At 46.2% G+C, this 27,814-nt stretch overlaps 1 protein-coding gene and 1 pseudogene across 9 annotated transcripts in view; one reads left to right on the top strand and one right to left on the bottom strand.

The window, feature by feature from the left end:
• The window catches only part of CCR8 (C-C motif chemokine receptor 8), a 138,629-nt gene that overhangs the window by 7,321 nt on the left and 103,494 nt on the right, over positions 1-27,814 (bottom strand). For 7 of the 9 annotated variants that reach the window (XM_061396000.1, XM_061395996.1, XM_061395997.1 and 4 more), the window contains 4 exons: positions 27,583-27,725; positions 20,448-20,647; positions 14,945-15,177; positions 12,399-12,769 (listed from right to left, as the gene is read on the bottom strand). In XM_061396000.1, the coding sequence (XP_061251984.1) occupies positions 12,399-12,535 (137 nt within the window). In that variant the 5' untranslated portion in view covers positions 12,536-12,769; positions 14,945-15,177; positions 20,448-20,647; positions 27,583-27,725. The remainder of the gene's footprint in view (positions 1-12,398; positions 12,770-14,944; positions 15,178-20,447; positions 20,648-27,582; positions 27,726-27,814) is intronic. The other 2 variants (XM_061395999.1, XM_061396004.1) reach the window with 2 other exon arrangements.
• LOC133235656 (alpha-N-acetylgalactosaminide alpha-2,6-sialyltransferase 6-like) lies at positions 24,690-25,952 on the top strand (annotated as a pseudogene).

Raw genomic sequence — 27,814 nt, 5'->3', positions numbered from 1 at the left:
ACTGCTCCCCCTTCTGGAGGGATGTGGAAGTTCCCCGTGGAAACGCACGGAGCGAGCTAAGAATTCCCCCAGGAGGATTGACATCCGTTTCAATGCTACACTTTCAACTTCTTTCTTTAGATGCAGTTTAGAATGGCTATGTGTTCCTCTATGTTTCGTTTCATGACCTCTAAATCCATTCTCCTTTGTCTGCAATTTCATCTCATGTAAATAACCGCTGGTGTCCGAGTTCATATCTAGGTAATTCCCCTCACCCACATTATTCATAGGCTGACGTAGTTTGGGGAAAACCTCAGATCTTTTACAAGAGTTTTGTCAGTGATAAGCAAAGATCAATGGTTCACAGACAGGGAGACTCGGGGGCTCACAGTTACTGCTGATTCACATCACAAGGGCGGAAACTATGATACCTGCTTTACCTGAAGTTGTGGAAGGGACCATGGACCTCTCCCTGTCTGGGCCACGCAGGCCTCAGGGACTGGGTGGAATTCCCCCAAGACCAGCTTCCACGTAGGGCTAGAATGATGGCACGGGACTTGGCACAGACATCCTTGCTTTATGCAGGGTAACTGAGCAGGGGCCAAGGGGCGTTGGGGACTGGGCTGGCCTCTATCCTGCCTGTTTCCTCCACTCCACAAAGCCGGACCACTTGGTCGAGGCCAAGTTCGACTGAGCAACCTGACTTGGGCAGAGGCAAGCCCAGTCAGCAGAGGTGTTTCTGCAGCTGATTTATACTCCCAGGCATCCTTACTGTGAGTTCCTTGAAATCCTGCTATTTACTGTTCCTTCACCTGGTGGACTGAAGTTTTCCAATAAGCTGAATGGTATATGAGGCGCTATGAAGATGAGGGAGTCAGGTGAGGCACTGGGGAGAGGACCTCACAGCCTGGACCAAAGGACCGCCTCTTGCTCAGTTCCAGGGCCATCACAGACAGCTGGTCTGGGCCCCTGTAGACCTGTGTCTGCCCTGGCCATGTATCCAAGTTTACTGAGGTTGCTGTAAAAAAAAAAAAAATTACTGCAGACTTGGTGGCTTGAAACATTAAAATTTATTCTCTCACACTTTTGGAGTTCGGATGACTGAGCTTTCTCCAGGATCTTCAGAGAGAATCCTTCCTTGGCTTTTCTAGCTCCTGGTGGCAGCCCCAGCAGTCCTGGGCTTGGGGTTACATCACACCAATCTCTGCCTTTGTCTTTACATCGCTGTCTCCTCTGTGAGCTACGTGAACTCTCCCTCTGCTTCTATCTTATAAAGACTCTTGAGACCGCATTTAGGTTCCATCTCAATAATTCACGATAATCTCTCTATCGTAAGATCCTTGACCTAACCACATCTGCAAAGACCCTTTTTCTAAATAAGGTTACATTTACAAATTTCAGGGATTAGGACTTGATATCTTTGGTTGGGGGCTTCCCTGGTAGCTCAGCTGGTAAAGAATCCACCTGCAATGCAGGAGACCCCGATTCGATCCGTGGGTTGGGAAGATCCCCTGGAAGAGGATCTCCCAGTATTCTTGCCTGGAGAATTCCCATGGACAGAGGAGCCTGGTGGGCTATATCCATGGGGTTGCAAAGAGCTGGACATGTCTGAGCGACTCAGCACAGCACAGCACAGCATCCTTAACTGGCTTTTATCCAAGCTACTATACCTGGGCTCTACAGATCTAGACTGTGATGGAGTTAAAGAGAAGCCTCCATTCTTCAATTTTGGACACAAGGCAGGGATCCCAGCATCCTAGAAGAAAGCAGCCAGAACCAGACTACACAGCCAAGGTCATGCAGGGCTCAAGAATCGGTGCTTTATCCAGGTCCATCTTCTGTTGCACAGAAACATTCACTAGATCCTGAAAGGAATACCCTCAGGGACAGACTTTACTTTTTTAAGAAAACCTCTTGACAAAGATATAAAATGCAATGTAGAATGGCTTTGTATTCCTCTACATCTTGCTTCATGACTTCTAAATCCATTCCCCTTTGTCTGCAATCTCATCTCCTAGAAATATTTTCTGGTGTCTGAGTTCATATCTAGAGAAGAAAATGGCAACCCACCCCCGTACTCTTGCCTAGAGAATTCTGTGGACAGAGGAGCCTGGTGGGCTGCTGTCCATGGGGTCACACAGAGTTGGACACGACTGAAGAGACTCAGCATGCATGCATGCATTGCAGAAGGAAATGGCAACCCACTCCAGTATTCTTGCTTGGAGAATCCCAGGGACAGAGGAGCGGGTGGGCTGCCATCTATGGGGTCGCACAGAGTCAGACATGAATGAAGCAACTTAGCAGCAGCAGCAGCAGAGTTCATATCTAGGTAATTCTCTAGGACACAGAAGTGCTGGACTGCCTCTATCAGAGACAGTTCAGTTCAGTTCAGTCGCTCAGTTGTGTCTGACTTTGCGACCCCATGGACTGCAGAACGCCAGGCCTTCCTGTCCATCACCAACTCCCTGAGTTTACTCAAACTCGTGTCCACTGAGTCAGTGGTGCCATCCAACCATCTCATCCTCTGTCGTCCCCTGCTCCTTCCGCCTTCAATCTTTCCCAGCATCAGGGTCTTTTCAAATGAGTCAGCACTTCGCATCAGGTGGCCGAAGTAGTGGAGTTTCAGCTTCAACATCAGTCCTTCCAATGAACACCCAGGACTGATCTCCTTTAGGATGGACTGGTTGGATCTCCTTGCAGCCCAAGGGACTCTCTCAAGAGTCTTCTCCAACACCACAGTTCAAAAGCATCAATTCTTTGGTGCTCAGCTTTCTTCACAGTCCAACTCTCACATCCATACATGACTACTGGAAAACACACAGCTTTAACCAGACGTACCTTTGTCCACAAAGTAATGTCTCTGCTTTTTAATATGCTGTCTAGGTTGGTCGTAACTTTCCTTCCAAAGAGTAAGCGTCTTTTAATTTCATGGCTGCAATCACCATCTGCAGTGGTTTTGGAGCCCCCAGAAATAGTCTGCCACTGTTTCCACTGTTTCCCCATCTATTTGCCATGAAGTGATTGGACCAGATGTCATGATCTTAGTTTTCTGAATGTTGAGCTTTAAGCCAACTTTTCACTCTCCTCTTTCACTTTCATCAAGAGGCTTTTTAGTTCTTCTTCACTTTCTGCCATAAAGGTGGTGTCGTCTGCATATCTGAGGTTATTGATACTTCTCCTGGCAATCTTGATTCCAGCTTGTGCTTCATCCAGCCCAGCACTTCTCATGATGTACTCTGCATATAAGTTAAATAAGCAGGGTGACAATATACAGCCTTGACGTACTCCTTTTCCTATTTGGAACCAGTCTGTTGTTCCATGTCCAGTTCTAACTGTTACTTCCTGACCTGCATACAGGTTTCTCAAAAGGCAGGTCAGGTGGTCTGGTACTCCCATCTCTTTCAGAATTTTCCACAGTTTATTGTGATCCACACAGTCAAAGGCTTTGGCATAGTCAATAAAGCAGAAATAGATGTTTTTCTGGAATTCTCTTGCTTTTTGATGATCCAGCGGATGTTGGCAATTTGATCTCTGGTTCCTCTGCCTTTTTAAAAACCAGTTTGAGCATCTGGAAGTTCATGGTTCATGTATTGCTGAAGCCTGGCTTGGAGAATTTTAAGCATTACTTTGCTAGCATGTGAGATAGTGCAATTGTGCGGTAGTTTGAGCATTCTTTGGCATTGCCTTTCTTTGGGATCAGAATGAAAACTGACCTTTTCCAGTCCTGTGGCCACTGCTGAGTTTTCCAAATTTGCTGGCATATTGAGCGCAGCACTTTGACAGCATCATCTTTCAGGATTTGAAATAGCTCAACTGGAATTCCATCACCTCCACTAGCTTTGTTCGTAGTGATGCTTCCTAAGGCCTACTTGACTTTGCATTCCAGGATGTCTGGCTCTAGGTGAGTGATCACACCATCGTGGTTATCTGGGTCATTAAGATCTTTTTTATATAGATCTTCTGTGTATTCTTGCCACCTCTTCTTAATATCTTCTGCTTCTGTTAGGTCCATACCATTTCTGTCCTTTATTGAGCCCATCTTCAATGAAATGCTCCCTTGGTATCTCTAATTTTCTTGAAGAGATCTTGAAGAGATTTCCCATTCTGTTATTTTCCTCTGTTTCTTTGTATTGATTGCTGAGGAAGGCTTTCTTATCTCTCCTTGCTATTCTTTGGAACTCTGCATTCAAATGGGTATATCTTTCCTTTTCTCCGTTGCCTTTTGCTTCTCTTCTTTTCACAGCTATTGGTAAGGCCTCCTCAACCATTTTGCTTTTTTGCATTTCTTTTTCTTGGGGATGGTCTTGATCACTGCCTCCTGTATGATGTCACGAACTTCCGTCCATAGTTCTTTAGGCACTCTATCAGATCTAATCCCTTGAACCTATTTCTCACTTCCACTGTATAATTGTAAGGGATTTGATTTAGGTCATAACTTAAATATAGATTCACATAGATTACCTCCCCACAAAGCTACAATAAACAGACTTTTTTGTTACTGCTAAATATTTATTTCCTGTATAAGAGTGGTCAGGAACATCGCCTGCATACAATCAAAGGTATGACCACAATATTGCTCTGAAGGGTTGAACATGGAGAAAAATGTGTGGTTTATAGTATAATATTCGTATTTTTAGCTGTATTTTCTGGAAACTTATGCTATATTGTATGCAAGAAGAACTGATAAGACCTCTTAGTCTTTTACATGGTTCATTATTCCTAGAATTTGTCTTCTATGAACATTTTTTTCCCAAGGCTGCAAACACTGAGAACTAAGCATATTCCCAGCACTGCTCTAGTCATTAGAAGAGATAAAAAGATGAAATTATATATTATACTCCCCTTTAAGGAGTTTAGCAAGCCATGGCACTTTTGTCACAGAAGTCCTAGGAGGTAAATGGCTCTCTGAAGAATGATGAATAACGAAAGGAAGAACTCATATGAGAACTATGTAGAAACCCAGAAAAATCTTTATGATGAGAAAAGCAGATTAAGGTGGTATATCTGGTACAACTGTCAAGACACGGATGCATGGGATCACATTCTGGAATGGAACAGGCAGAAATTCAAAGTCAGATATTAGACTGTTCCTCTTCATTTTGAAAGTTTTTGAAAGTTTTCTTTAATAATGATATGGTATCTTTTCAAAAATAAGTTTTTAGCCATTTAGAAAATGGCTATCACTGATAAATGCAAAGCAGAGAGGTTTCCATTTTGTAAATAACTTACTAACTAAATTATAGATGAAATTACTAATCCACTTGGAATTCTCTCCCAGTGACGAAAAGTATTTACATGACAAAAAGTGGTGTGCGAGGGAAGTCTGAGTTCATCATTATTAAGCATATGCTGGGGAGAAAACTGTTTTCCTCTAGTTTCTTAACTCAGTAACTGAGGGTCTGTGAATTAAACTAACAAAAGGCAGATTAAGAGAAAAGACATAATTTTTATTCAGAATATGTTTAGGTCCACAGGTGTCCACAGAAAAGGGGTGAAACTCAAAAAAGCAGTTAGGCTTGGAGGCTTATGTACCATTTCAACGAAGGAAAGGAAGTTTGGGCTTCCAGGGATGATGAACTATGATGAAGTGTCAAGGAAATATATGAGTGAACTAAAGGAAGATAAGATCTGTTTTAATAAGTTCTGTTTGCGCACACTAAACTTGGTGTCAGCGACTCATCTTTGGTAATAAGAGTCACTTGTTCTGGTACAGGGCGGGCACCTTTCTCAGAGGGAAACGTATGCCTCGCTTTTGGTACCCAGGGGAAGGGCAAAGAACTCTTCCTCTCTTGGCTGATTCTCAGCTGCCTGTAGCTGAGAATAATCCTTACACCAAAGTGGCATATTCGACTTCACATAGTAATGATATCTCCATTCTGTGAGCACCCCTCAGGGGCCGGCCATAGCTTATATGTTTGGCCCTGGTTGGGGTTATGGGAGTACCCCAGCTCCTTTTTTAAGTGTCAGTGGCCTGAGGTTGAGTCTGCCCCAGAACTGAGTACTAGCCCTCAGGCAGTGGGCATTTCCGCTGCTGGTGAAACTTGAGCTCACTGTGTTGTCTTATGGTGGGCGCCTTTGCATCCCTGCCCCTATGGTTACTGTCTATTCTATTGATTCCAGCTTCTGCAGGAGGAGCCTAGGGACTGGGATGTTTGCCAAAGACAGGATGCTTTGGCAGTCACGGGCATATGTGGAACTCTTAAGGGGAAGCCAGGAAGACTTCTTCCCCTGCCCCAGGAAAAGCACTCCTGAGTTAAGGGTGAAGGTAGACTGTTAAGACGCTTCTCTCTTTCTTTCCTGATACCATTCAGCCCTGTTTCCTGCATAGAAGAAGAGTTTACAAAATAATGCATTATTCCTCTTATTTTTCTCCCCCGCATTAAAGTTTGGTTCAGCATATCCATTTTGGAACCAGGCTGGGGACACCTCTATTTTAGTTTCTTGATGAGAAAAGACACGGTAACATCAATATGATCTCCACCAACCTCTGTCTTCTTTTTAGCTACTCCCAGGTCCCCAGAGGCCACAGCTCCTAGAAGAGGCCCCGAACCTGCTGCACCAGCATTTCATTTATACTAAATCTGATTCTCAGATCAGCCCTACAGGTATTTTGGACAACTTTCCCAAGATCCACATGGCTCCTAAGAGGCAGCACTGGTCCCAGTCCAGGTTACACCATCTAGGTGGACACCAGTGCCCCTTCTCTTACCTCCATCATTCTTCTTCAGAAACAGAGTGAGCTACCCAAAATCATCAGGGCAGTCAGAACCAACTTCCTTCCCCTCTGGGCTGCCAGAAACCCTTGTTTCTCACTGTAGATCTTGTCCATGTCCACCCTTGTGTTCTTTGGACTTTACACACATCTTGCCTTTTTTTAGGGGAGGGGGTCTCTACTCACTACATCCAAGGCAGTGCCTGGAAAGAAGAGGTAGTTCTCAGAAAAGGCCAGATGAATTAAGACCCAACAGCTTATAACCAAGAAGACATAAATGCCACCTTCTCTTCTGATCAGTTTTTGTCAGGGTCACATCCCAGGGAATTTGTGGCGCCTGAAGGCTTTCACACAGACCCGAGTGAATCCCAACCCTGCTGCTTCTTTGCTGGGTGACCTTGAATGTTTTATTTCACCTCTGTAGCCTTCATCTTTCTCATCTGCACATGTGGAGTGATGATCCCTTTCTTAAAGGGTTAAGAAGATAAGCGATTTCCTCTGAAGACATCTAGCACCAAGAACGTGTTAATAATGACACTCTATATTCAAACCACCAGATGATCCTTATCATTTACCTTTGTGGTTTTCCATTTGCTAGATATGAAGGCATTTTTTTAAACTTATTGTTTTGAAATAATATCCAGAAAAGAAAGCTTGCAAGAATATAGAAAAAACTGCTATATTCTTCTCCAAGATTCACCAACTGTTAACGTTTTAACACACTTGTGCACTCTCTCTCTCTCTATATATATACACACACACACATATATATGTGATATATAGATATTTTTTCTAAATCAGCTGAAAATTTTGGCATCACATTCCATAAACCTTTCAGTGTGAATTTCTAAAAAACAAGGACATTCTCTTATGTCACCTTGGCACCGTTATCAAGATCAAGAAATTTAACAGTAACACGGTATTACTCTCTAAGAAGTCTATTTTGCGATCTCACCAGTTTTCAGATGATGTCAGGTGACAACGATGTCAGGTGATGACCTTTATAATACTTTTCATCCCTTGGTTCAGGATCCACTCCAGGATGGTGCACGGATTCCACTGTCAAATCCTTTTGCTCATCTTTGATCAGAAACTGTACCTCGTCTTCTGGTTTTTAAGACACTGACATTTTTTAGAAGAATACAGACCAGTTATTTTTCAGAATGTCCCTCAGTTTGGATTTGTCTGATAATTCTCTGTGATTAGGTCCACGTTAAATATTTTCAGCAGAAACGCTACAGAAATGATGAGTCCTTCTCAGGGAACGCATGATGTCCATTAGTCCCAGCACTGGAGATATTAATCTTGTTCATTTCATTCAACTGTCTGCCAGTAGGAAGGTTGCTATTTTTCCCTTTGTTATTAATAAGCCATTTATGAGAGATATTTTGAGACCATGTGGATATCCCGTTTCCCATCAAACTCTCAGGGCTGCTGTTCTGGAAGCTTTTGTGGACAAACTTCTCTCAAAGATGAAACACTGAAGGTCTGTACTGCCTTGGCTGAAGAGGCATGAATACTCATTTTCACCAGTTTCCTGTGAGGGAACCTTGTGGTTAATAACTCAGGGAGGGGTGGGCGAGCCGGAGCCTTGTGGTCCAGGCGCTCTCCACCCTGCAGCAGCACCAGCAAGAGGGTGGGGACGGGAGAGGAGCCCCCCACTGCAAAGTGGAGGCGAGCGAGAGACAACCCAAGCCTACACGGTAGAGTACGCCTCAGGTTCACAAAGGCAGAGGTTTTCTTCTTCTGCCCCTACAACCGTGCTCTCCACCCGTTCCTTCTGAGTATGTGAGACTCATCTAGTCTGGGGATCTCAGCAGAGAGGCACATATCACCAAAGATTCCCAGGAGGGTTACTGTGAGAGACTTGTTTCATTCCTCTGACTGGGGAACGCCTGAGCTAAGCTCTTGTCGTGTGAACAAGGAGGAAATCAAATTTGCAGTTTTCCAAACAGTATGGGAGAAACTGGGAATCAAAAATTGTTAGAAATGGAGGGTGTCAAGAGTTTATCTTAGCATTCATAGCCTTTCAGGGAACTGGCATCATTACTCCAAGAGTTCTAGACCAGAGCTGCAGTACAGATTTGCTGTCACTGGGAGTTGGATCTCCAGTTCTGGTTTGACTCTGACCCTATTGTGCAGTTGTCTAAATATACCTAGTTCTTGGGGCCATTTTCTTTCATTTTGTGGAAAAAAAAAGTTATTAGAGCAACCTCCCCCCTCAAATATAGGCCAACCCCACTAATGAAGACTGAGGTGAAAACTCTACAAAAACCATAGCACATGAAATCAAGCAACATACAATTTGTACATCTTGACCAAGTTGGATTTATCCCAGGAAAGAGAGGTTCCTTTTTCACGAGGAAAAATGAGAAGTGTAATTCACCACATTAACAGATTAATGGAAAAAAAAATCTTATGAGCACATGGTCATCTCAAAAGATGCAGGAAAACTGATAAAATTCAGCATGTATATGGAGCAAATGAAACTCTCCAACTCTGCTGGTGGGAGTGGAAACTGTTGCAACCACTTTGGAAAATAATGTGGCATTTTTCTACTAAAGTGAAACATGCACATTTTCAATGGTTTACCAATGCTACTCTGAGGTATGTATCAAACACAAAAGTATATATTTCACTAAATACATGTATTAGTATATTCATAGCAGTACTATTCATAAGGAAAGTTATAACCAACCTAGATAGCATATTAAAAAGCAAAGACATTACTTTGCCAACAAAGGTCTGTCTAGTCAAGGCTATGGTTTTTCCAGTAGTCATGTATGGATGTGAGAGTTGGACTGTGAAGAAAGCTGAGCGCCGAAGGATTGATGCTTTTGAACTGTGGTGTTGGAGAAGACTCTTGAGAGTCTCTTGGACTGCAAGGAGATCCAACCAGTCCATTCTGAAGGAGATCAGTCCTGGGTGTTCTTTGGAAGGAATGATGCTAAAACTGAAACTCCAGTACTTTGGCCACCTCATGCAAAGAGTTGACTCATTGGAAAAGACTCTGATGCTGGGAGGGAATGGGGGCAGGAGGAGAAGGGGACGACAGAGGATGAGATGGCTGGATGGCATCACTGACTCGATGGATGTGAGTTTGAGTGAACTCTGGGAGTTGGTGATGGACAGGGAGGCCTGGCGTGCTGCGATTCATGGGGTCGCAAAGAGTCGGACACGACTGAGAGACTGAACTGAACTGAACTATTCGTAATAGACTTACAGGAAACCACCCAAATGCCCATCAAACATAGGATAAATAGATTCCAGTATATTCACACAACAGCATACATTTCATTGTCAAGAATAAGTGATCTACAATTGTACAAAAGAGTATAGATGAATATATTAACATAACATTGCACAGAAGAAGCCTGTGGCTTCCCTGGTGGTCCAGTTCAGTTCAGTTCAGTTCAGTCACTCAGTCATGTCCGACTCTTTGTGACCCCATGAATCACAGCACGCCAGGCCTCCCTGTCCATCACCAACTCCCGGAGTTCACTCAAACTCATGTGGTTAAGAATTCACTTTGCAATGAGGTGGACACTGGTTTAATCCCTGGTCCAAGAAGATCCCATATGCCATGAGCAATTAAGCCCACAAGCCTCAGCTACTGAGATCATGTGCAGCAACTACTGAAGCCCATGTACTCACGAGCCTGTGCTCACAATAAGAGAAGCCACTGCAATGAGAAGCCTGCATGCTGCAACTCGAGAGTCGCCCCCACTGGCTGCAACTAGAGGAAGCCCGAGTGCAGCAATGAAGACCCAGTACAGCCAATAATAAATAAATAATTATTTAGAAAAACAAAAGAAGCCAGTCACAAAGGCAGTACTATGACTCCACTTACATAAGAGACTAAAACACAGGTAAAATTAGCCTATGGTACCGGAAGATTGGGTACCATTGTGGGTTGAGTAATAAGATGGAAAGGCATATCTCAGGATCTGGTGATATGCTGTCTCTGGCCCTAGGTGGTGGTCACACAGATGGGTTCAGTGTGTAGAACTGCATACATTTATGTTATAGGCATTTCCCACATGTGGACTACAGTTCATTTTTAAAGGGGGAAAAAAACAACAACATCTCTTCATTAAAAAATTCTTCAATATGGGGCTTCTTTAACCTGAAACTACAAAACCAAACATCAATGACAAAATGTCAAAACAGATCCCTCTAAAATTAGGAATAAGAAAACTATGCCTTCTCTGCCACCACTTCTACTTGGTACTAGAGATATTCACCTGTGCAACAAGTCAAGGGAAACAAATAAATGGCATAAGGACTGGGACAGAAGACAAGATATCGTAATTTATAGGAGATGGGAAGGTAAAGACCAAATCCATTCTTTTGGAAATCCGAAAGAGTCTACAGGTAAGATACTAAAGTTAGCAGTAAAATTACATAACAGTGCTGAACGAAAAGCTGATAACACAATTCCATTGCATTTCTGTCTCTGCAACAATATATATAAAATGTAGTTTTAAAAATGATTTTTTATTGTAACATCAATAAATATGAAGTGTTGATATATAAATGAGGAAGAATCTTTATAGAAAAATTATAAAACTTTGTTAAAAGACATAAAAGAATTTATAAAAGTTGTAGAGAAATATCCTATTTATGCTTTAGAAGACTAAATATCAAAAGATATGAGTTCTCCCCCAAACTGACTTAAAGGTTCCATATAATTATAAAAAAATTCTCACAATACATTTTGGTGATTAACAAACTAGTTCTAAAATTTATTTAGAAACACAAATGCCTATAAAGAGCCAAGATACTGCTAAAGAAGAAGAATATGGGGTCTCATCATGTCAGATATGAGTAATTATTATAAAGCTTTGGTAATTAGATCACATAGTTTTACACTGAAAATAACAGGTAGATCAAAGAATCAAAGATGGAACCCAGAAGCAAACCTATTCAGAGACAGAATGTTTTTTAAGAACAAGTTGGCACTGCAGCTTAGTGAGAAAAGGAAAACTTTTTCAACAAATCTTGAGTCAAAATTGATTATCTATATGAAAAAGTTACTTAGGCTCCTACCTCAAAGCTTACAAAAGAAAACATTTGCAGATTGTTTGAAGATGTAAAGACTTTCCTGGTGGTTCAGTGGTTTAGACTCCACGTTTCCACTGCAAGGGGCCTGGGTTCTATCCCTAGTCAGGGAACTAAGATCCTGCATGCTGGAGGCACAGTCAAAAACATTAAGTAAGAAAAAGCATAAAATCTTTGATGTTCTGTTTCTTGATTTGGAATGGTGACTATATTGGTATTCATTTTATTACTTTTTTTTCAAATTGCATATCTGTATTTTCATGTTATAATATTTAATGTATCTTATGATAAAATTTTTTAAAGCCAATCTACAACAAACAGGCAGGGAAAAAAATGAGGGAGTTGGACAGGATAATATTTATGGACTTTTTTTATGCTCTCGTTCATTCATACGAGAAACATTTTGGCTATATTATGCAAGGTCCTAGGGATTCCAAGAACAGGAAATAAGCTGGTCCAGACAGTCACTATGCAGTTCCAGGGCCCTCTGAGGGCTCACAACAGTCCGGCACCAGCCAGTTCCCAGCTTCACTGTGTCATTCCAAGACTCCACTTTGTGTAAAACACCACCCATTCACACTGTCTACCAAAAACAAAACAACTCCCCCAAAGCAATCCATTCCCACCAAGAATTTACAAACATTACTGTACCTCTTCCTCCAAGGCTCTGGCACGCTCCTCCTCTTTTCTCCTCCTAATTTCTCTGCCCACCTTTGTCTTTGTTCTCAGGATCAACACAAATTCCTTCTTTTGCACAGCAGTTTGTTTCCTTTGCTCCCTCATCACTCAAGTAGGGCAACCAAAGTGATGTATGGAGCTCTTCCAGACAAGTCCAGTGGTTGCCCTGAGAAGATGCTTGATGGTTCGGTTTTCTCCCCCTTATTACAAGGCTCAGTGCCTCTACCTCTTGGAGCCTGGGTTTTCATCCCAGGTGAGCCATCATGCTGTCCTGGAATGCTGGGAGAGTCACTATCCTTTAGTCCAGCACTTCCACTCTTTAATGTGCACACAGATCACCTGTGAAAGTGAAAAGTCGCTCAGTCATGTCCGACTCTTTGCGATCTAATGGGTAGCCTTTCCCATCTCCAGGGGATCTTCCCAACCCAGGGATCGAACCCAGGTCTCCCGCATTGCAGGCAGATTCCTTACCAGCTGAGCCACAAGGGAAGCCCTCACAGATCACCTGGGAATCATCTTAAATGGCAGGTCATGATTCAGCAGGTCTGAGCCCAAGATTCTGCATGTCAAACTGGCTCCCAAGCAATGCCAATGGTGTCAGCTTGCAGATCACATTTTGACAAGGGGTTAGGATCTTCATCTATAAAATTGGCACAAAGTCTCCATGCAGATGTTGTGATTTAATGAGATAATAAGTATGAATGTGCTTGGGAAATTTTCTAGCCCTTATGAATATGATGGGTTGTTATTATTGAAGAGCTGGGATGTTCCAAGCTTGTCCAATAAACTGGTGGTAGGACCTCCCCCCATATTTCTACTGCTTGACAACCTGAAAAACTGCCCATACTCAGCCAATTTGGCAGCTGAGCCCTTCAGAAGTGTCAGCTGTGCCAAGAAGACACACCAGCCCTCAATGAAGAGGTCCCTGGAGAAGAAGGGACCAATATCAGCTGGATCATCGAAAAAGCAGGAGGGTTCCAGAAAAATATCTATTTCTGCTTTATTGACTATGCCAAAGCCTTTGACTGTGTGGATCACAATAAACTGTGGAAAATTCTGAAAGGGATGGGAATACCAGACCACCTGACCTGCCTCTTGAGAAATCTGTATGCAGGTCAGGAAGCAACAGTTAGAACTGGACATGGAACAACAGACTGGTTCCAAACAGGAAAAGGAGTACGTCAAGGCTGTATATTGTCACCCTGCTTATTTAACTTATATGCAGAGTACATCATGAGAAATGCTGGTCTGGATGAAGTACAAGCTGTAATCAAGATTGCCAGGAGAAATATTAATAACCTCAGATATGCAGATGACACCACCTTTATGGCAGAAAGTGAAGAAGAACTAAAGAGCCTTGTGATGAAAGTGAAAGAGAAGAATGAAAAAGTTGGCTTAAAGCTCAACATTCAGAAAACTGAGATCATGACATCCGGTCCCATCACTTCATGACAAATAGATGGGGAAAGAGTGGAAACAGTGAGAGATTTTTTTGAGGTGGGGCTTCAAAATCACTGTAGATCATGATCACAGCCATGAAATTAAAAGAAACTTACTCCTTGGAAGGAAAGTTATGACCAACCTAGACAGAATATTAAAAAGCAGAGACATTACTTTGCCAACAAATGTCCGTCTAGTCAAGGTTATGATTTTTCCAGTAGTCATGTATGGACGTGAGAGTTGGACCATAAAGAAAGCTGAGCACAGAATTGATACTTTTGAACTGTGGTGTTGGAGAAGACTCTTGAGAGTCCCTTGGACTGCAAGGAGATCCAACCAGTCCATTCTAAAGGAGATCAGTCCTGGGTGTTCATTGGAAGGTCTGAGGTTGAGGCTGAAACTCCAATACTTTGGCCACCTGATGCTGACTCATGATGTTGACTCAAATGAGCTGACTCATTTGAAAAGACCCTGATGTTGGGAAAGATTGGGGGCAGAAGGAGAAGGGGACGACAGAGGATGAGATGGTTGGATGGCATCACCAACTCAATGGACATGAGTTTGGGTAGGCTCCGGGAGTTGGTGCTGGACAGGGAGGCCTGGCATGCTGAGGTTCACGGGGTCGCAAAAAGTCGGACAGGACTGAGTGACTTAACTGAACTGAACTGGAGAAGAAGGAAAGAACAAATCAAGGATGTGATGTGGCAGCTTATAGATTTGCACAAGTGCCCAGCCACTTCCAGAGTTAATGGGGTGGTCAAAGAGTCTGCAGAAACAGGAAATCCTGCAAGAGAGCAAGGAAACACACATTCACACACACACACACACACACACACACACACACATTATCCAAACCAGAGAGGGACTGTTGGGTTAGTATCACATTTTCTTTAAAGGTCAGAAGCTAGTTAACCCTTGGCAGATCCACAGAGAGCTGAGAACACAGCCCAGTAAAGATTAGGGCAGGTGCATGAAGGGGCAGATGGTGAGATGGGGCAGGTGAACTCAGGACCACTTTGGTGCTGGAACTCAGGACCAGAGATGTTCCACAGCCCCATCAACCTTCTCACCTACCAGGCCCTGGGTTTCACTTCCCACACTGGCATGCTGCTCTCAGAAGCTGCTCATTCTTGAGGGGGCAGCAGAGTGAGTTACTGGATGGAAGGTGTTTAAGTGGCTTGCCAAAGTCACAGTGGAGTTTCTGGCGGAGCTGACTCCCAAGTCTCTGGCTCCAGGCTGTCCATCACAAATGCAAGCGCAGGTTATCTGGGTGGCTCCGCTCAGGGATTAGCAGAAACTGTCAGCACCTGAAGTGAGGAAGGATGTAAAAAGGACTAGTATTTGTTCAGCACCTACAGTGGGTCAGGTACAGGCTATATGCTAATTTATCCTCACAGCTTCATGAAGATGATATTACATCTATAAAGGTTCTAGTATGGTGTATCGTGCAGAAGAAGTTTCCGCAAAATGTTTGGTTATTTGTCCTGTTGCCCCAAGTTACTAAGAATGCAACCCAAGAAGGTATAAGCAACTTAACCAAAAGCCACCTCTCTAAGTGGAGATTTGACCTCAGGTCCACCAGGCTCTGTGTTCTGCATGCTCTCCATTATGCTGTGCTGGAAAGGGAACAGGCTGGGCTCTGGTGCAAAACAAAGAACCCCTCTTTGCAAGGGGATTTGGGCAAGGTATTTCTCACATGGACCTGTGATGGCTTTAGGAATCTTCCCATCTTTAGGTAAGAAGAGTGTACTGGATTGGAGAGCATCCTGCCCCCAAATTCATGCTCTTCTCAGAGTCCTAGAATGTGATCTTTTCTAGAAATCAGATCATTGCAGATGATATTCATTACAACTTATGGCAGAAAGTGAAGAGGAACCAAAAAGCCTCTTGATGAAAGTGAAAGTGGAGAGTGAAAGTTGGCTTAAAGCTCAACATTCAGAAAACGAAGATCATGGCATCCGGTCCCACCACTTCATGGGAAATAGATGGAGAAACAGTGGAAACAGTGTCAGACTTTATTTTTGGGGGCTCCAAAATCACTGCAGATGGTGATTGCAGCCATGAAATTAAAAGACGCTTACTCCTTGGAAGGAAAGTTATGACCAACCTAGATAGCATATTCAAAAGTAGAGACATTACTTTGCCAACAAAGGTTCGTCTAGTCAAGGCTATGGTTTTTCCTGTGGTCATGTATGGATGTGAGAGTTGGACTATGAAGAAGGCTGAGTGCCGAAGAATTGATGCTTTTGAACTGTGGTGTTGGAGAAGACTCTTGAGAGTCCCTTGGACTGCAAGGAGATCCAACCAATCCATTCTGAAGGAGATCAGCCCTGGGATTTCTTTAAAAGGAATGATGCTAAAGCTGAAACTCCACCTCATGGCCACCTTATGCGAAGAGTTGACTCATTGGAAAAGACTCTGATGCTGGGAGGGATTGGGGGCAGGAGGAGAAGGGGACGACAGAGGATGAGATGGCTGGATGGCATCACTGACTCGATGGACGTGAGTCTCAGTGAACTCCGGGAGTTGGTGATGGATAGGGAGGCCTGGCGTACTGCGATTCATGGGGTCGCAAGGAGTCAGACATGACTGAGTGACTGAACTGAACTGAACTGAGGTCATACTTAAGTAGGGTGGGCCTTTAATCCAATATGACTGATGTCCTTAGAAGAAGTGAACAGACACAGGGAGGATTCCAGAGGGTGACAGAGGCAAAGATTGGAGTGATGTGTCTACAAGCCAAGGAACACCAAGACTTGCCACCAACCTAAGACATGGAATGGATTCTCCCCAAAAGGTTTCAGAGAGAACGTGGCCCCGCCTACATCTTGATTTTGGACTTTGGCCCCCAGAACCGTGAGGAAATGCATTTCTATCATTTGAGTCACTGAGTTTTTGGTAACTTGTCATGCAATCCTGGGAAATTAATACAAAAATCACTTAAGAAATTTAGAGTGCCTAGTCTCGGAGCACTGCCATCATCACCTTGAGTCAAATGAATAAAAAGGACAAAACTACTTTTAAACTGTGAGACTTGAGGGAGGAAGGGACATTTTGGTTGACGCTGAATTCCCATCACGTGCATAAATGTCTCTCGAGCATACGTACTCACACATACCCTCCCTCCCCTTCTTTCTGCACAGATAATTCAGAGTGCCCACAACCCACTCAGTGGGGCTGTCCTGGCCTTTCTGGATGCAGTTAGGGTGGCGATTTTATCAGCAGCCATTTCATGCACTGGTGTGACATACTAGGGTTCAGGTGGGGTGACTCTTCCTAGGTATTTTCAACCTCACCTGGATTTAGAAGAATCATCCTTTGTCTGTGTTGGCATTAAGTCCTTAACCACATTTATCTTCCATAAATAAATAACAGTTATGGAATAAATAAGTGTCACGATTCTTATTATAAATCTATTTCTCAATCTTAGCTGTTTATAAAATTGTCTTGTTGTTCACTTGCAAAGATGGGTCCAAAAAAAAAAAAAATGGGTCCAACTCTTTGGGACTCTATGGACTGTAGCCCACCAAGCTCCTCTGTCCATGGGATTTCCCAGGCAAGAATATTGGAGTGAAAAAAAAAAAAGAATATTGGAGTGGGCTGCCATTTCCTCCTCCAGGGGATTTTTCTGACCCAGGGACCGAATCTGCGTCTTCTGTGGTTCCTGCATTGGCAAGTGGATTCTTTACCACTGAGCCATCAGGGAAGCCCTTATGGAATTATAGGGGAATTTTAAAAACATCAGCATCAGGATCCCACTCCAATGAAATCTGAATCTGAGTTTTTTGCAAATTCCCCCATGTGATTCTCATGTGTAGCTAAAGTGGAGAACCACTGTTCTGGATCTTTGCTATTGTAAATGTAGTCCATGCACCAAAGCACTGACACCACTTGGGAGCTAGTTAGAAATGCACACTCCTGCCCTACTCCAGATCTGACTCTGCATTCTGACAAGGACCCAGGGGATCTGTGTGCACACTATATTCGAAAGCCTTGAGCAAGACTGACCCTGCCTTATACCACCTTGGATGAGAAGGAGAATTCCTTTGGCATCCAACACCGAGCCATCAGCAAGCACAGGAGGTCCAGCTTTCCTCAGAGATGATGTTCAAGCTATTTAATAACAATGCTGGCCATTGAGAGCTGGGATTGCAGGAATGCTGAACTCTGGCTGAATGTCAATTCCAGTATTACTATTAATATTCTGGTTCTTAGAATTTCCTGTCTTGGCTACTGTGATTGCATCTCAACCTCCAGGGCCTCTCTGGCAGGGGAGAGGTGGGGAAGGCTGCAGCAGTCACGACTGGGGTGGCTTCTTATCTCCCAACTGTTCTGTTGCTTTTGGAAACTGTCATCATGCAGGGGGAGAGTTCTCACTGGCTGGTGGCGGGGGTGGGGGATGTCTATTAACCACATCTCTCTTCCAGGTTCTGAACAAATTCTATAAATACAGACAGAATTGTTAAATAATGCCATTTTAGCACATTTGGGCAAAGCTAGAATGGAGGACAAGGGTTTATTGAATGGATGAACCCAGGAGGACAGTAGCTGAAAATGACATTTTTCTCTCCAACTGCTGTCTCTGCCAACTGTACTGCTGAATGCTGACTCACCCATCCTTACACAGATGACTGCTCAGACCCCACATCTTTCTGAGTCAGACTTGGGTGTTAATACTTTTTTTAAAAGGTATTTTTAAAAGTCCAGTCCAATAAAATATCAAAGCATTGATCTCTTATCCACCTGACGTTCCCTGGGCCTCCTGCCAAGGAAACTGGCCTGGGGGAGGTGGGAGAGGGTGGCTTCTCCTCCTTGTCCTTCCCTTCTTCTCCCTCCCTTCTCACTCTGCTGCCCTTCCTCTGCCAGGGCTGGGCTGGGCTGGGCTGGGCAGGCAGGGTGGGGAGCAGAAAAGGCATATCATGGCTGCTCTGGGAACAGCCTGTCACTGAGGTCCTCTGTGTGGCAGTGCCTGAGGCTGCCTCTTTCCCGTGGAGCATCTTTGTGGGTTTTTGAAGGAACTTCCGTCACTGATCTGGGTGATACATTTTAAGCCCGGCTGCTACCCCCGCATTTCCCATGGACTTCCCTGCTGGTTGTCTTCTCGTGTAGGATGCCCAGGACACTGAAACTCTGGCTCCCATGGTTGGGGTTCATCTCTGGCCCTGAGAAGCCCAGGCCCCGCTTCTGGGAAGGGCAGGTCTTTCCCAGGTGGCCCACCTCTTGCTCTACTGCAGATGCACCTCACCTCAAGGATTACACAAGGTGGCTACCACGAGGTACGAGAAGACTACCAGTCCTGGCATCTCCAGATTCTGAAGACACAGCCTAGTTCTCCAAGTGATTCTCTTGAATGTTTCCTTCACTGGCTTCAGAGGTCACAGAAGCAGAAGGGGGTGGGCCCTGGAGAGAGGAGGGATATATTCAGGCTCCCTGAACTCTAAACACATCCTCTAAACACATTCTCTCTGTCCACTGCAGGGGCCATGGACACCCAGGCCTGCGTGCCTTCAGCAGACCTCTGAGGTTCCTGCAGGACCAGCTCTTCCTCCCTCTGACTCTGCCTCAGGGCCGCAAGTGCTGAGATTTAACAACCCAGGGGAAATGCTCAATCATTGAAAGGCTCAGCGACAAGATCCCTGGCTCCCAGCTGTGGACGGAACAATCATGAGGTTAGTTCTGCACAGTCTCTCAGAGCAGGGCAGGGACTAGGGCAAGGTAAGAGAGGCTCCGGGGTGCAAGGTTTAAGGCGGCATCTACCAGGGTTGTGCGAGAGTGGGTCCCTCCTTAATCCAGCACCCCAAGTGCCTCACCCTAGTCCTGGCCCCATCTCAGAGGGTCCCCAGCGGGCCTGGGCCCTGGGTGCTCACAGCAGACGCTACTCAGTAACATCTGGGTCAGGCTCCTCTCTTCAGACCTGAGGTAGGAGATGCACAGGCCCCCCGGCTGAGCAACTGCAGCTGGTCTCCTGCTGATGCTTTGAGATGGGAGGCCAGCGGGTGCACTGGGCCCAGACGGGGTGCATTCTTGTGGGGTTTCCTGGCTCAACACACACCCAGAGAAGGCCCTCAGTCGAGGGGAAGGACAAAAGGAGGGAGAAGAGGTCAGCTGGAATCCATCTTGGCTGAGAGATGCATGCCCATACAAGGACCAGATATGAAGATGACTGGTCAGAAAACAAAAGCAGAAAACTACCTGATTTAAGCAACCTAAGCCAGCCCCGTTGCACATAACTCTCTCTGAGTTCAGCTGCGTGTTCTTTTACACATATTCTGCTTCTTTTTATAAACACCTTTATCTTTTCACAATCTTGGTCTCTGCTGAATTCTTCCTTCAAAGAAGACAAGAACAAAGGTCCTTCCTTCTAATTTTTCACCACCGGAATCAGAACCACCTCCCAATAAACTACTTGTACCCTGGTCTCAGGCTTGCTTCTTGGGAATCCAAGACCCTTTCCTGTCTCTCCGTATCAACTGTCAGCCTCATCTCCGTCTGCCACTGACGTGGTGTGGACGAAGTTCCCAGGACTGGGTGTTTTAGCCACTCCTGCCGGTAGGCTTCGGTCTCCCTGACCACAAACCTCCTCCTCCCTGGCAGTAGCCCCTCTTTTCCTCTGGTTCTGAGCCTGTCAGGCTGCCGGCAGCACCAACAAACCCAAGAGATGGGACAGTCCTGGCGACACTGGAGACCTGCTTCCAGCTGGGAACAGCATGACGTCATAAGTGGTCTTCTTCAGGCTTTTTAGGGCTTTCCTCGTAGCTCTGCTGGTGAAGACTCTGCCTGCAACACAGGAGACCTGGGTTCAACCCGGGGTTGGGAAGATCCCCTGGAGAAGAGAAAGGCTACCCACTCCAGTATTCTGGCCTGGAGAATTCCACGGACTGTATAGTCCAGGGGGTCACAAAGAGTCGGACACAACCAAGCGACTTTCGCTTCAGGTTTTTAAATAATTAATGAATGGATTTTGGTTGCACTGGGTCTTCATTGTTGCATGGGCTTTTCTCTACTTGGGGCAATCGGGGGCTACTCTCCAGCTGCAGTGTGCAGCTTTCGCATTGCAGTGGCCTCTCCTGTTTCATGGCCCGGGCACTAGGGGGCGCGAATTTCAGTGGCTGTGGCACACGGACTCAGTAGTCGTGGCTCCCAGACTCTAGAGCGCAGGATCAGTAACTGCAGCACAAAGGCTTAGCTGCTCTGTGGCAAGTGGGATCTTCCTGGACCAGGGATCCATCCTGTGTCTCCTGGCAGGCGAATTCTTTACCACTGAGCCACCAGGGAAGCCCTTCCTTCAGCTTGAAGAAAGAAAAGCCCACAAACCCCCCTCCCCCAAAATTAATCTTAACAATTGGAAACACTCCAAATGACCAATAGTAGAAGGTTAAATTACAGTATATCTGTACAGTGGAATATACACAGGCATTCAAAATGATGTGAAAGGCACTCAGTCGTGTACGACTCTTTGTGACTCCAAGAACTGTAGCCCACCAGGCTCTCTGTCCACGGGATTCTCCAGGCAAGAATACTGGAGTGGGTTGCCATTTCCTTCTCCAGGGGATCTCGACCCAGGGATCTAACCCGGATCTCCTGCATTACTGGCAGATTCTTTATGTCCGAGCCACCAAGGAAGCCCTTCAAAATGATATTGTACCTCTATTCTTACTGATGCTGATGAATTTTCATAACATATTAAATGATACAAAGATTTTTTTTAAAAAAGGAAGAAGCCCACAATGGAGAGGAGGGTAGAGACCGGGAGGAGAGTTTTCACTCAGATTTCAGGGCTCTCTGCCTTTCCTCCTTCCTGGCATTTCTGCCCCCACTTTCCAGTTGCTCTGGCAGCCTCAAGTTCTGACCTGCCCAGAATACGACATGGCAGCATGACAGAAGTAGGCACATCCCCCCATGTCCTCACATTGACTCACGAAACAGGGCCATGGTCTGGAGGCTAGGGGAGCAGAGGAGAAAGTGTGGGAACAACTTACACTTGAGGAAGGAGGTGGGCTTGGGGCCTAGAAGGTGACACCTTGTTAGGGAAATTAAATAGTCTTGTTTAGGCTTCACAGACGAAGCAGAGCAGGCCTCTGACCTTGCTTCTAACCTGCCTGGACACTGCCCTGACTGTGAGTGACTGCTTGCTGTGACTGGAAGCCTTGCAAACACCATAGATAGAGGATGTATCTTGAGACTGTTGAGCGCCTGGTCAACCAAGTCCCTGGGCTTAACAACATTCCAAGTTTTATAAGACAAAGCAAACAGCATTAACAGGAAACCAGAGCTGCTATTTGCTCACAGATTAATGATATCAGTTTGCGTCCTGGGATTAAAAGCGGGAACCCTGAGGTGCAGTCTTTGAAGTCTCACCCACAGAGCAGATGCGATGCCTGGGTCCTTTTTCCCAACTGGGACTCCAGACATGCTGTGTCACGGGGACTTCCCAGTGCTGTTTGAGTCTGGATGCTGGTCAAAACCCAGCATCCAGTGGTGGTGTATCCTCTCAGATCAGTTCAGTTCAGTCGCTCAATCGTGTCTGACTCTGTGACCCCACGGACTGCAGCACATCAGGCCTCCCTGTCCATCACCAACTCCCAGAGCTTGCTCAAACTCATGCCCATCAAGTCAGTGATGCCATCCAACCATCTCATCCTCTGTCATCCCCTTCTCCTCCTGCCTTCAATCTTTTCCAGCATCAGGGTCTTTTCCAATGAATTGGCTCTTCATATCCGGTGGCCAAAGTACTGGAGTTTCAGCTTCAGCATCAGTCCTTCCAGTGTCTATTCAGGACTGGTTTCCTTTAGGATTGACTAGTTTGATCTCCTTGCATATGTATCCTCTGTTGTTTCTATTTATCTTTTCTTTTAATGTTAATATATTGAAAGTAAGCTAGATAATCTTTAACAAACATTTGTATTATTTATTTGTATAGAACGAGTGGCTTATTTTGTTAACAAATCCTTTGAACCTGAGATGAAGCGAAAACCTTCAGCAAAACACACATGCAATTATGATTTTGTAGAACAGGAGGAATCCAGGGAAGGGACCATTTTAGAGTTCAGGTGTGATGTTAGTGCTATGCCAAGAAAACCAATTTCACCTTAGTGTCTGCTTTCTTGGGTCACTACCGGCCTCAACTGTTGCAAGTTGGGTCCCCCAGAAGAATCTCTGAGTGGGAGATGAGGGTGATTATGCTGATTAAGGGGTGCCCTTGAGGTCAACATCTGTGGGAGGGAGAGGAGGGAGGCAAGAATTGAGGAGATGGAGAGGTGAAGCTGTGAAGCCTCAGCTCACTCCCCGCCAACTCCCCCAGGAGCTCTGTCACTGGAATGACCCTTCTGGGACGCCTCAACTTGGGTTGAGAAAGTCAGGCCTTTATAACCTGGTATAGACCAGTCACTGGATGCGGGCTGGACCTTATAAACCATTCCTGAGCCTGCCGACAGCAGGGGACCACCTGCCCATTGCACTCCCAGAAGCTGGGGGAATAAGTCCTTCAGTCTGAAGGGAGACTGGGACGCATTCCAGCTGAGTCCTTTGGACCTGGGTACACAGCAGAGGGGACAGCTCAGGGACCACCTTCACCTCTCACAACAGGCCTAACAATAATTACACCTTGGGCCACACTTAATTGATGGGTGGACAAGCTGCTTCCTCCAACTTCAAGGAGCCTGCATTCTAAGAAAATCAGCTCTGGTGCTGGCACACAGGTAGGAGTCTTTGTCAAACAGAGAAAGTCACTATTACTGTGCCCTTTTGAAGTACTGGTTCCACTTCTGGCTGAGCTGGCTTGTGGGCCTGGTTTTCTCAGGATGAGAAATTTAAGGAGGCGTCAGGGGAGACAGAGGAGGAGGATGGCTGAGGCCCAGAGGGGTGAAGGGCAGGAAGGTAGATGGGGGCAAAGAGACCAGGAAGGCACCAGTAAAAACAAGACCAGCATCAGAAACAGGACCAAGGTCTGGGGAGTAGGAAGGAGGCTGATTCAGGGACCTTCCTGCCATCTATCTCACACTTGCCTAACCGAACCTCAGCACTCCTAAGCCCACCTGTCTGTTCCACATAGTAGCTCCTGGTTGAAGTATGTATTATCTCCTGCGTGGAGCTTCTCATGTGGCTCAGTGGTAAGAATCTGCCTGCCAGTGCAGGAGACACAGGTTTGAATCCTGGGTTGGAAAGATCCCCTGGAGAAGGAAGTGGCACCTCACTCCAGTATTTCTTGTCAGGAGGATCTCATGGACAGTGGAGCCTGGTGGGCTGCAGTCCACGAGGTTGCGAAGAGTCGGACACGACTAAGCACCCATATGAGCACCTGGTTAGTTGCACTTAGCTCCTGACGACAAGACTCAAGCAGGCTTTCCTCATTACCAGGCTATTCTACTCAATGTCCCCCATACACTCAGCCTCCCAGCCTCCAAAACAACCATTTCACCCCACACTCTGTCCTCATTATCAGTCAACTGCCTTGCTTCTTGGCTTCCCCTGTGGCTCAGTGGTAAAGAATTTGCCTACAATGCAGGAGACACAGGAGATGCCAGTTGGGATCTGATCCCTGGGTTGGGAAGATCCCCTGGAGGAGGGCATGGCAACCCACTCCAGTATTCTTGCCTAGAGAATCCCATGGACAGAGGAACCTGGCAGGCTACAGTCCATGAAGTCTCAAAGAGTCGGACATGACTGTGCAACTGAGCGTGCCCTGTACACCCTTATTTCACTGAAAAACCAGAATCAATCAAAACAGCTGTTTCGGCAGTGGGGCCTAGGCAGCCAGAGCAGCGCAGACCTCAACTCTGGGCTCCAGGCACCATGTGAGGGGGCTTGGGGGCTGAGGGGAGCTGGCGCCCCCCAGGGGAGGTGTGACCCCACACCCCTACCCCCTGGGCCATCTGAAGGATGCCGGCCTCTGCCCCACAGCAGTCGCCAGAGAGAGATGAGTAACAACAAACAGCAGCGGTCAGCAGCGCTCCTGATCCTCTTTGCTCTCATCACCACCCTCATCCTCTGTAGCCCCAACAGTGCGAGTGCGGCCTCTCATTACAGCTCCCTGCGGGGCCAGATCCGCCAGCTGGTCAACCTCAAGAAGTGGGGCATCACTGACGGCTACATCCCCATTCTCACCCACAAGACACTGCCCTCCTGGTGCCACCAATGTGATTGTCACCAGCTCCAGCCACCTGCTAGGAACCAAACTGGGCCCTGAGGTCAAGCAGGCAGAGTGCACAATCTGCATGAACGACACCCCCACCACAGGCTACTCAGACCACCTTGTGGGTAACAAGACCACCTTCTGCGTAGGGGCCCATTCCAGTGTATTCCGTGTGCTGTGGAGACTCTAGGAGTTCATCAACCAGACCTCCGAAACCGTGTTCATCTTCTGGGGTGTTCCAAACAAGACGCAGAAGCCCCAGGACAGCCTGGTGCACGTCGTCCAGCGGGCAGGCCTGGTGTTCCCCAACATGGACGCTTACGCCATCTCTCTTGGCTGCATGAGCCAGTCTGATGACCTCTTCCAGAGTGAGACGGGCAAGGACAGGGAGGAGTCCTACTCGTGGCTGAGCACAGGCTGGTTCACCATGGCGACTGCAGTGGAGTAGTGTGACCACGTGCCCATCTATGGCATGGTGCCCCCTGACTACTGCAGCAGCCCCACCTACAGCACATGCCTTACCACTACTACGAGCCTAAGGCGCTGGACGAGTGTGTCACCGACATTCAGAATGAGAAGGGCAACCACCACCACTTCATCAGGAAGAAGAGGGTCTTCTCTTCCTGGGCCCAGCTGTACAGAATCACCTTCTCCTACCCTCCTGGACCTAGGCCACCCTGCCTGTGGGGCTCTCATGAGGGACAAAGGAGAAGTGGGAATCCGCGCAGGCCATCTCCTGGCCAATCATGGCTTCCAAGAGTGTCTTCTGACCCGTCAGACCTTGAAGAGGGTGTATCCTCCAGCCATTCAGGGCCTGGGGGAATCTCTTGGCCAAACAGGGATTTTGGCTTCTACGTGGTTAATGGGTGTCAAGGGTATTTCCTGTCCATTCAGGGTCTGAGCACAGTCAATCAGAGTAATCTGAGGTTAAGGTTATGTCCTTTCCCATGAGGCCTTGGTTCAGAGCCCCAGGGTGGACCCCAAATCACTTCCTATTGGCTGGACAGTGGGGTCCTGTCCCAGGAAGCTGAGAATTTTGTGTTGCCCCCTCACTTTCCAGGGCTAAAGAGAGGTTGTGTGGGGGTAGGAGGCCAGGCATTTGTGGGGTTGGGGGGTCTCCAGGGGTGAGACACTGGTGAGACTGGTGACTGGTGTCTTGGTCCTCTCCCGACAAACGACATCTGCATCTCCCATGCTCAAGTGAAAAACAGAATCTGTTTTCTCTGCAAATGACCCTATTTCGTTCCTTTCATGGGTGGAGTAATATTCTATGGGGGAAGTGATGGGAGGGAGGCCCCAGTGGGAGGGGCTGTATGTATACATATGGCTGATTCACTTCACTGTGCAGCCGAAACTAACAGAGATTGTAAAGCAATTGTAGTCCAGAAAAATAAGACAAAAAGAATCATAATCCATTAGCTCCTCTCTCTGCCTCACCCTGTACCTCCAATCCACTAGCACGTCTTGTTGTTTCAACCTTCAAAATATATCTGACTCCATAGCATGTCCCACTAGAGCTACAGTAACAGCTTCGCCGCTGTCTCCAGTCACTCATTCCTTGAACAATCCCCACTCTGGTGACACTGTCCATTTTCTGGTCCGTCCTGCACAAGCTGTTTTCCTGGGAGAAGAGTAAGGCAGAGGTGAAGGGACACACACTGGAGCAACAGCCTGCTTCAAAACCCTACCTATGGGCTTCCCTGGTGGCTCAGTGGTAAACACTCTGCCTGCCAAGGTAGGAGACAAGGGTTCAATCCCCAATCTGGGAAGATCCGACATGCCGTGGAGCAGCTAAGCCCGAGCGCTACAACTACTGAGCCTGTGCTCTAGAGCCCAGGAGCCAGAACCACTGAGCCCAGCTGCAAGTACTGAAGGCCGCGGGGTCTGAGCCCATGCTCCGCAACACGAGAAGCCACCACAGTGAGAAGCCCACACACCGAAACTAGAGAGTAGCCTCCGCTCACCACGACTAGAGAAAAGCCTGTGTAGCAACGAAGGCCCAGCACGGCCGAAAATCAATAAATAGATACATTTTTTAAAAAACCTATCTATGATTAGCCACGTGCCCTGGGGCAAAATTATTCAACCTCCTCTTTCCTCACCTTTCTTACTTGTAAAGTAGGAATAACAAATATGGATTTGCCCTATAGAACTCTTCTGAGGGTTAAAGGGAGTCCTCTCCCCTAACAGCTGCACTCATTTACTAAGCACCTGAGAGGGTCCAGGCTTCCTGCTCAGTCCAGTACACATTCCTGTTTTTTAAACTGGACACACACATACCTGGAGACAAGTGACCGTGGGCCAGGGGCACTCTAAGCCACAAGGTAAATGTTAAAAAAAAAAATCTTGAATACAGTTGACAATGGGGAAAGACAGTCCCATGAAAAGAGACCATTTATGTAATGGTGTGGGAGGAGTAACAGCAAGGGCTTAATGAATACTTATTGTATCAGGCATTGTTCTAGGAGCTTTACAAATACCAATTTACTCAATTTTCTAGCAGCTCTATGAAGCAAGTCTGGTATTATGCCCATTTTATAAGTGAAGAATAAAAAGAAGTTGAGTAACATGTTGAGGTCACCTGGCTAATCCAGACAGGATTTGGAATCTGGCAGCGTGGCTGCAGCATGGGTCCCTCTGACTTCCACCTTCCACTGTCTCGCTGTGAAACAGCTGCCAAGGGACAGGCCTTGAAAGGACACAGGTTTCACCAGAAATGAGTGACTGGAAACAGACAAGTGTAAAAGAAGAGATGGGAATGAACAATGGTAGCTTTGGGTGCCCTCAACCTGGGCTTGAATCCCAATGCAGCC

This window comes from Bos javanicus, chromosome 22 (genome assembly GCF_032452875.1).
Source record: "Bos javanicus breed banteng chromosome 22, ARS-OSU_banteng_1.0, whole genome shotgun sequence".
Lineage (NCBI taxonomy): Eukaryota > Metazoa > Chordata > Mammalia > Artiodactyla > Bovidae > Bos > Bos javanicus.
The sequence above is the reverse complement of the archived record's forward strand: the minus strand, read 5'-3'. Positions and strand labels throughout refer to the sequence as shown.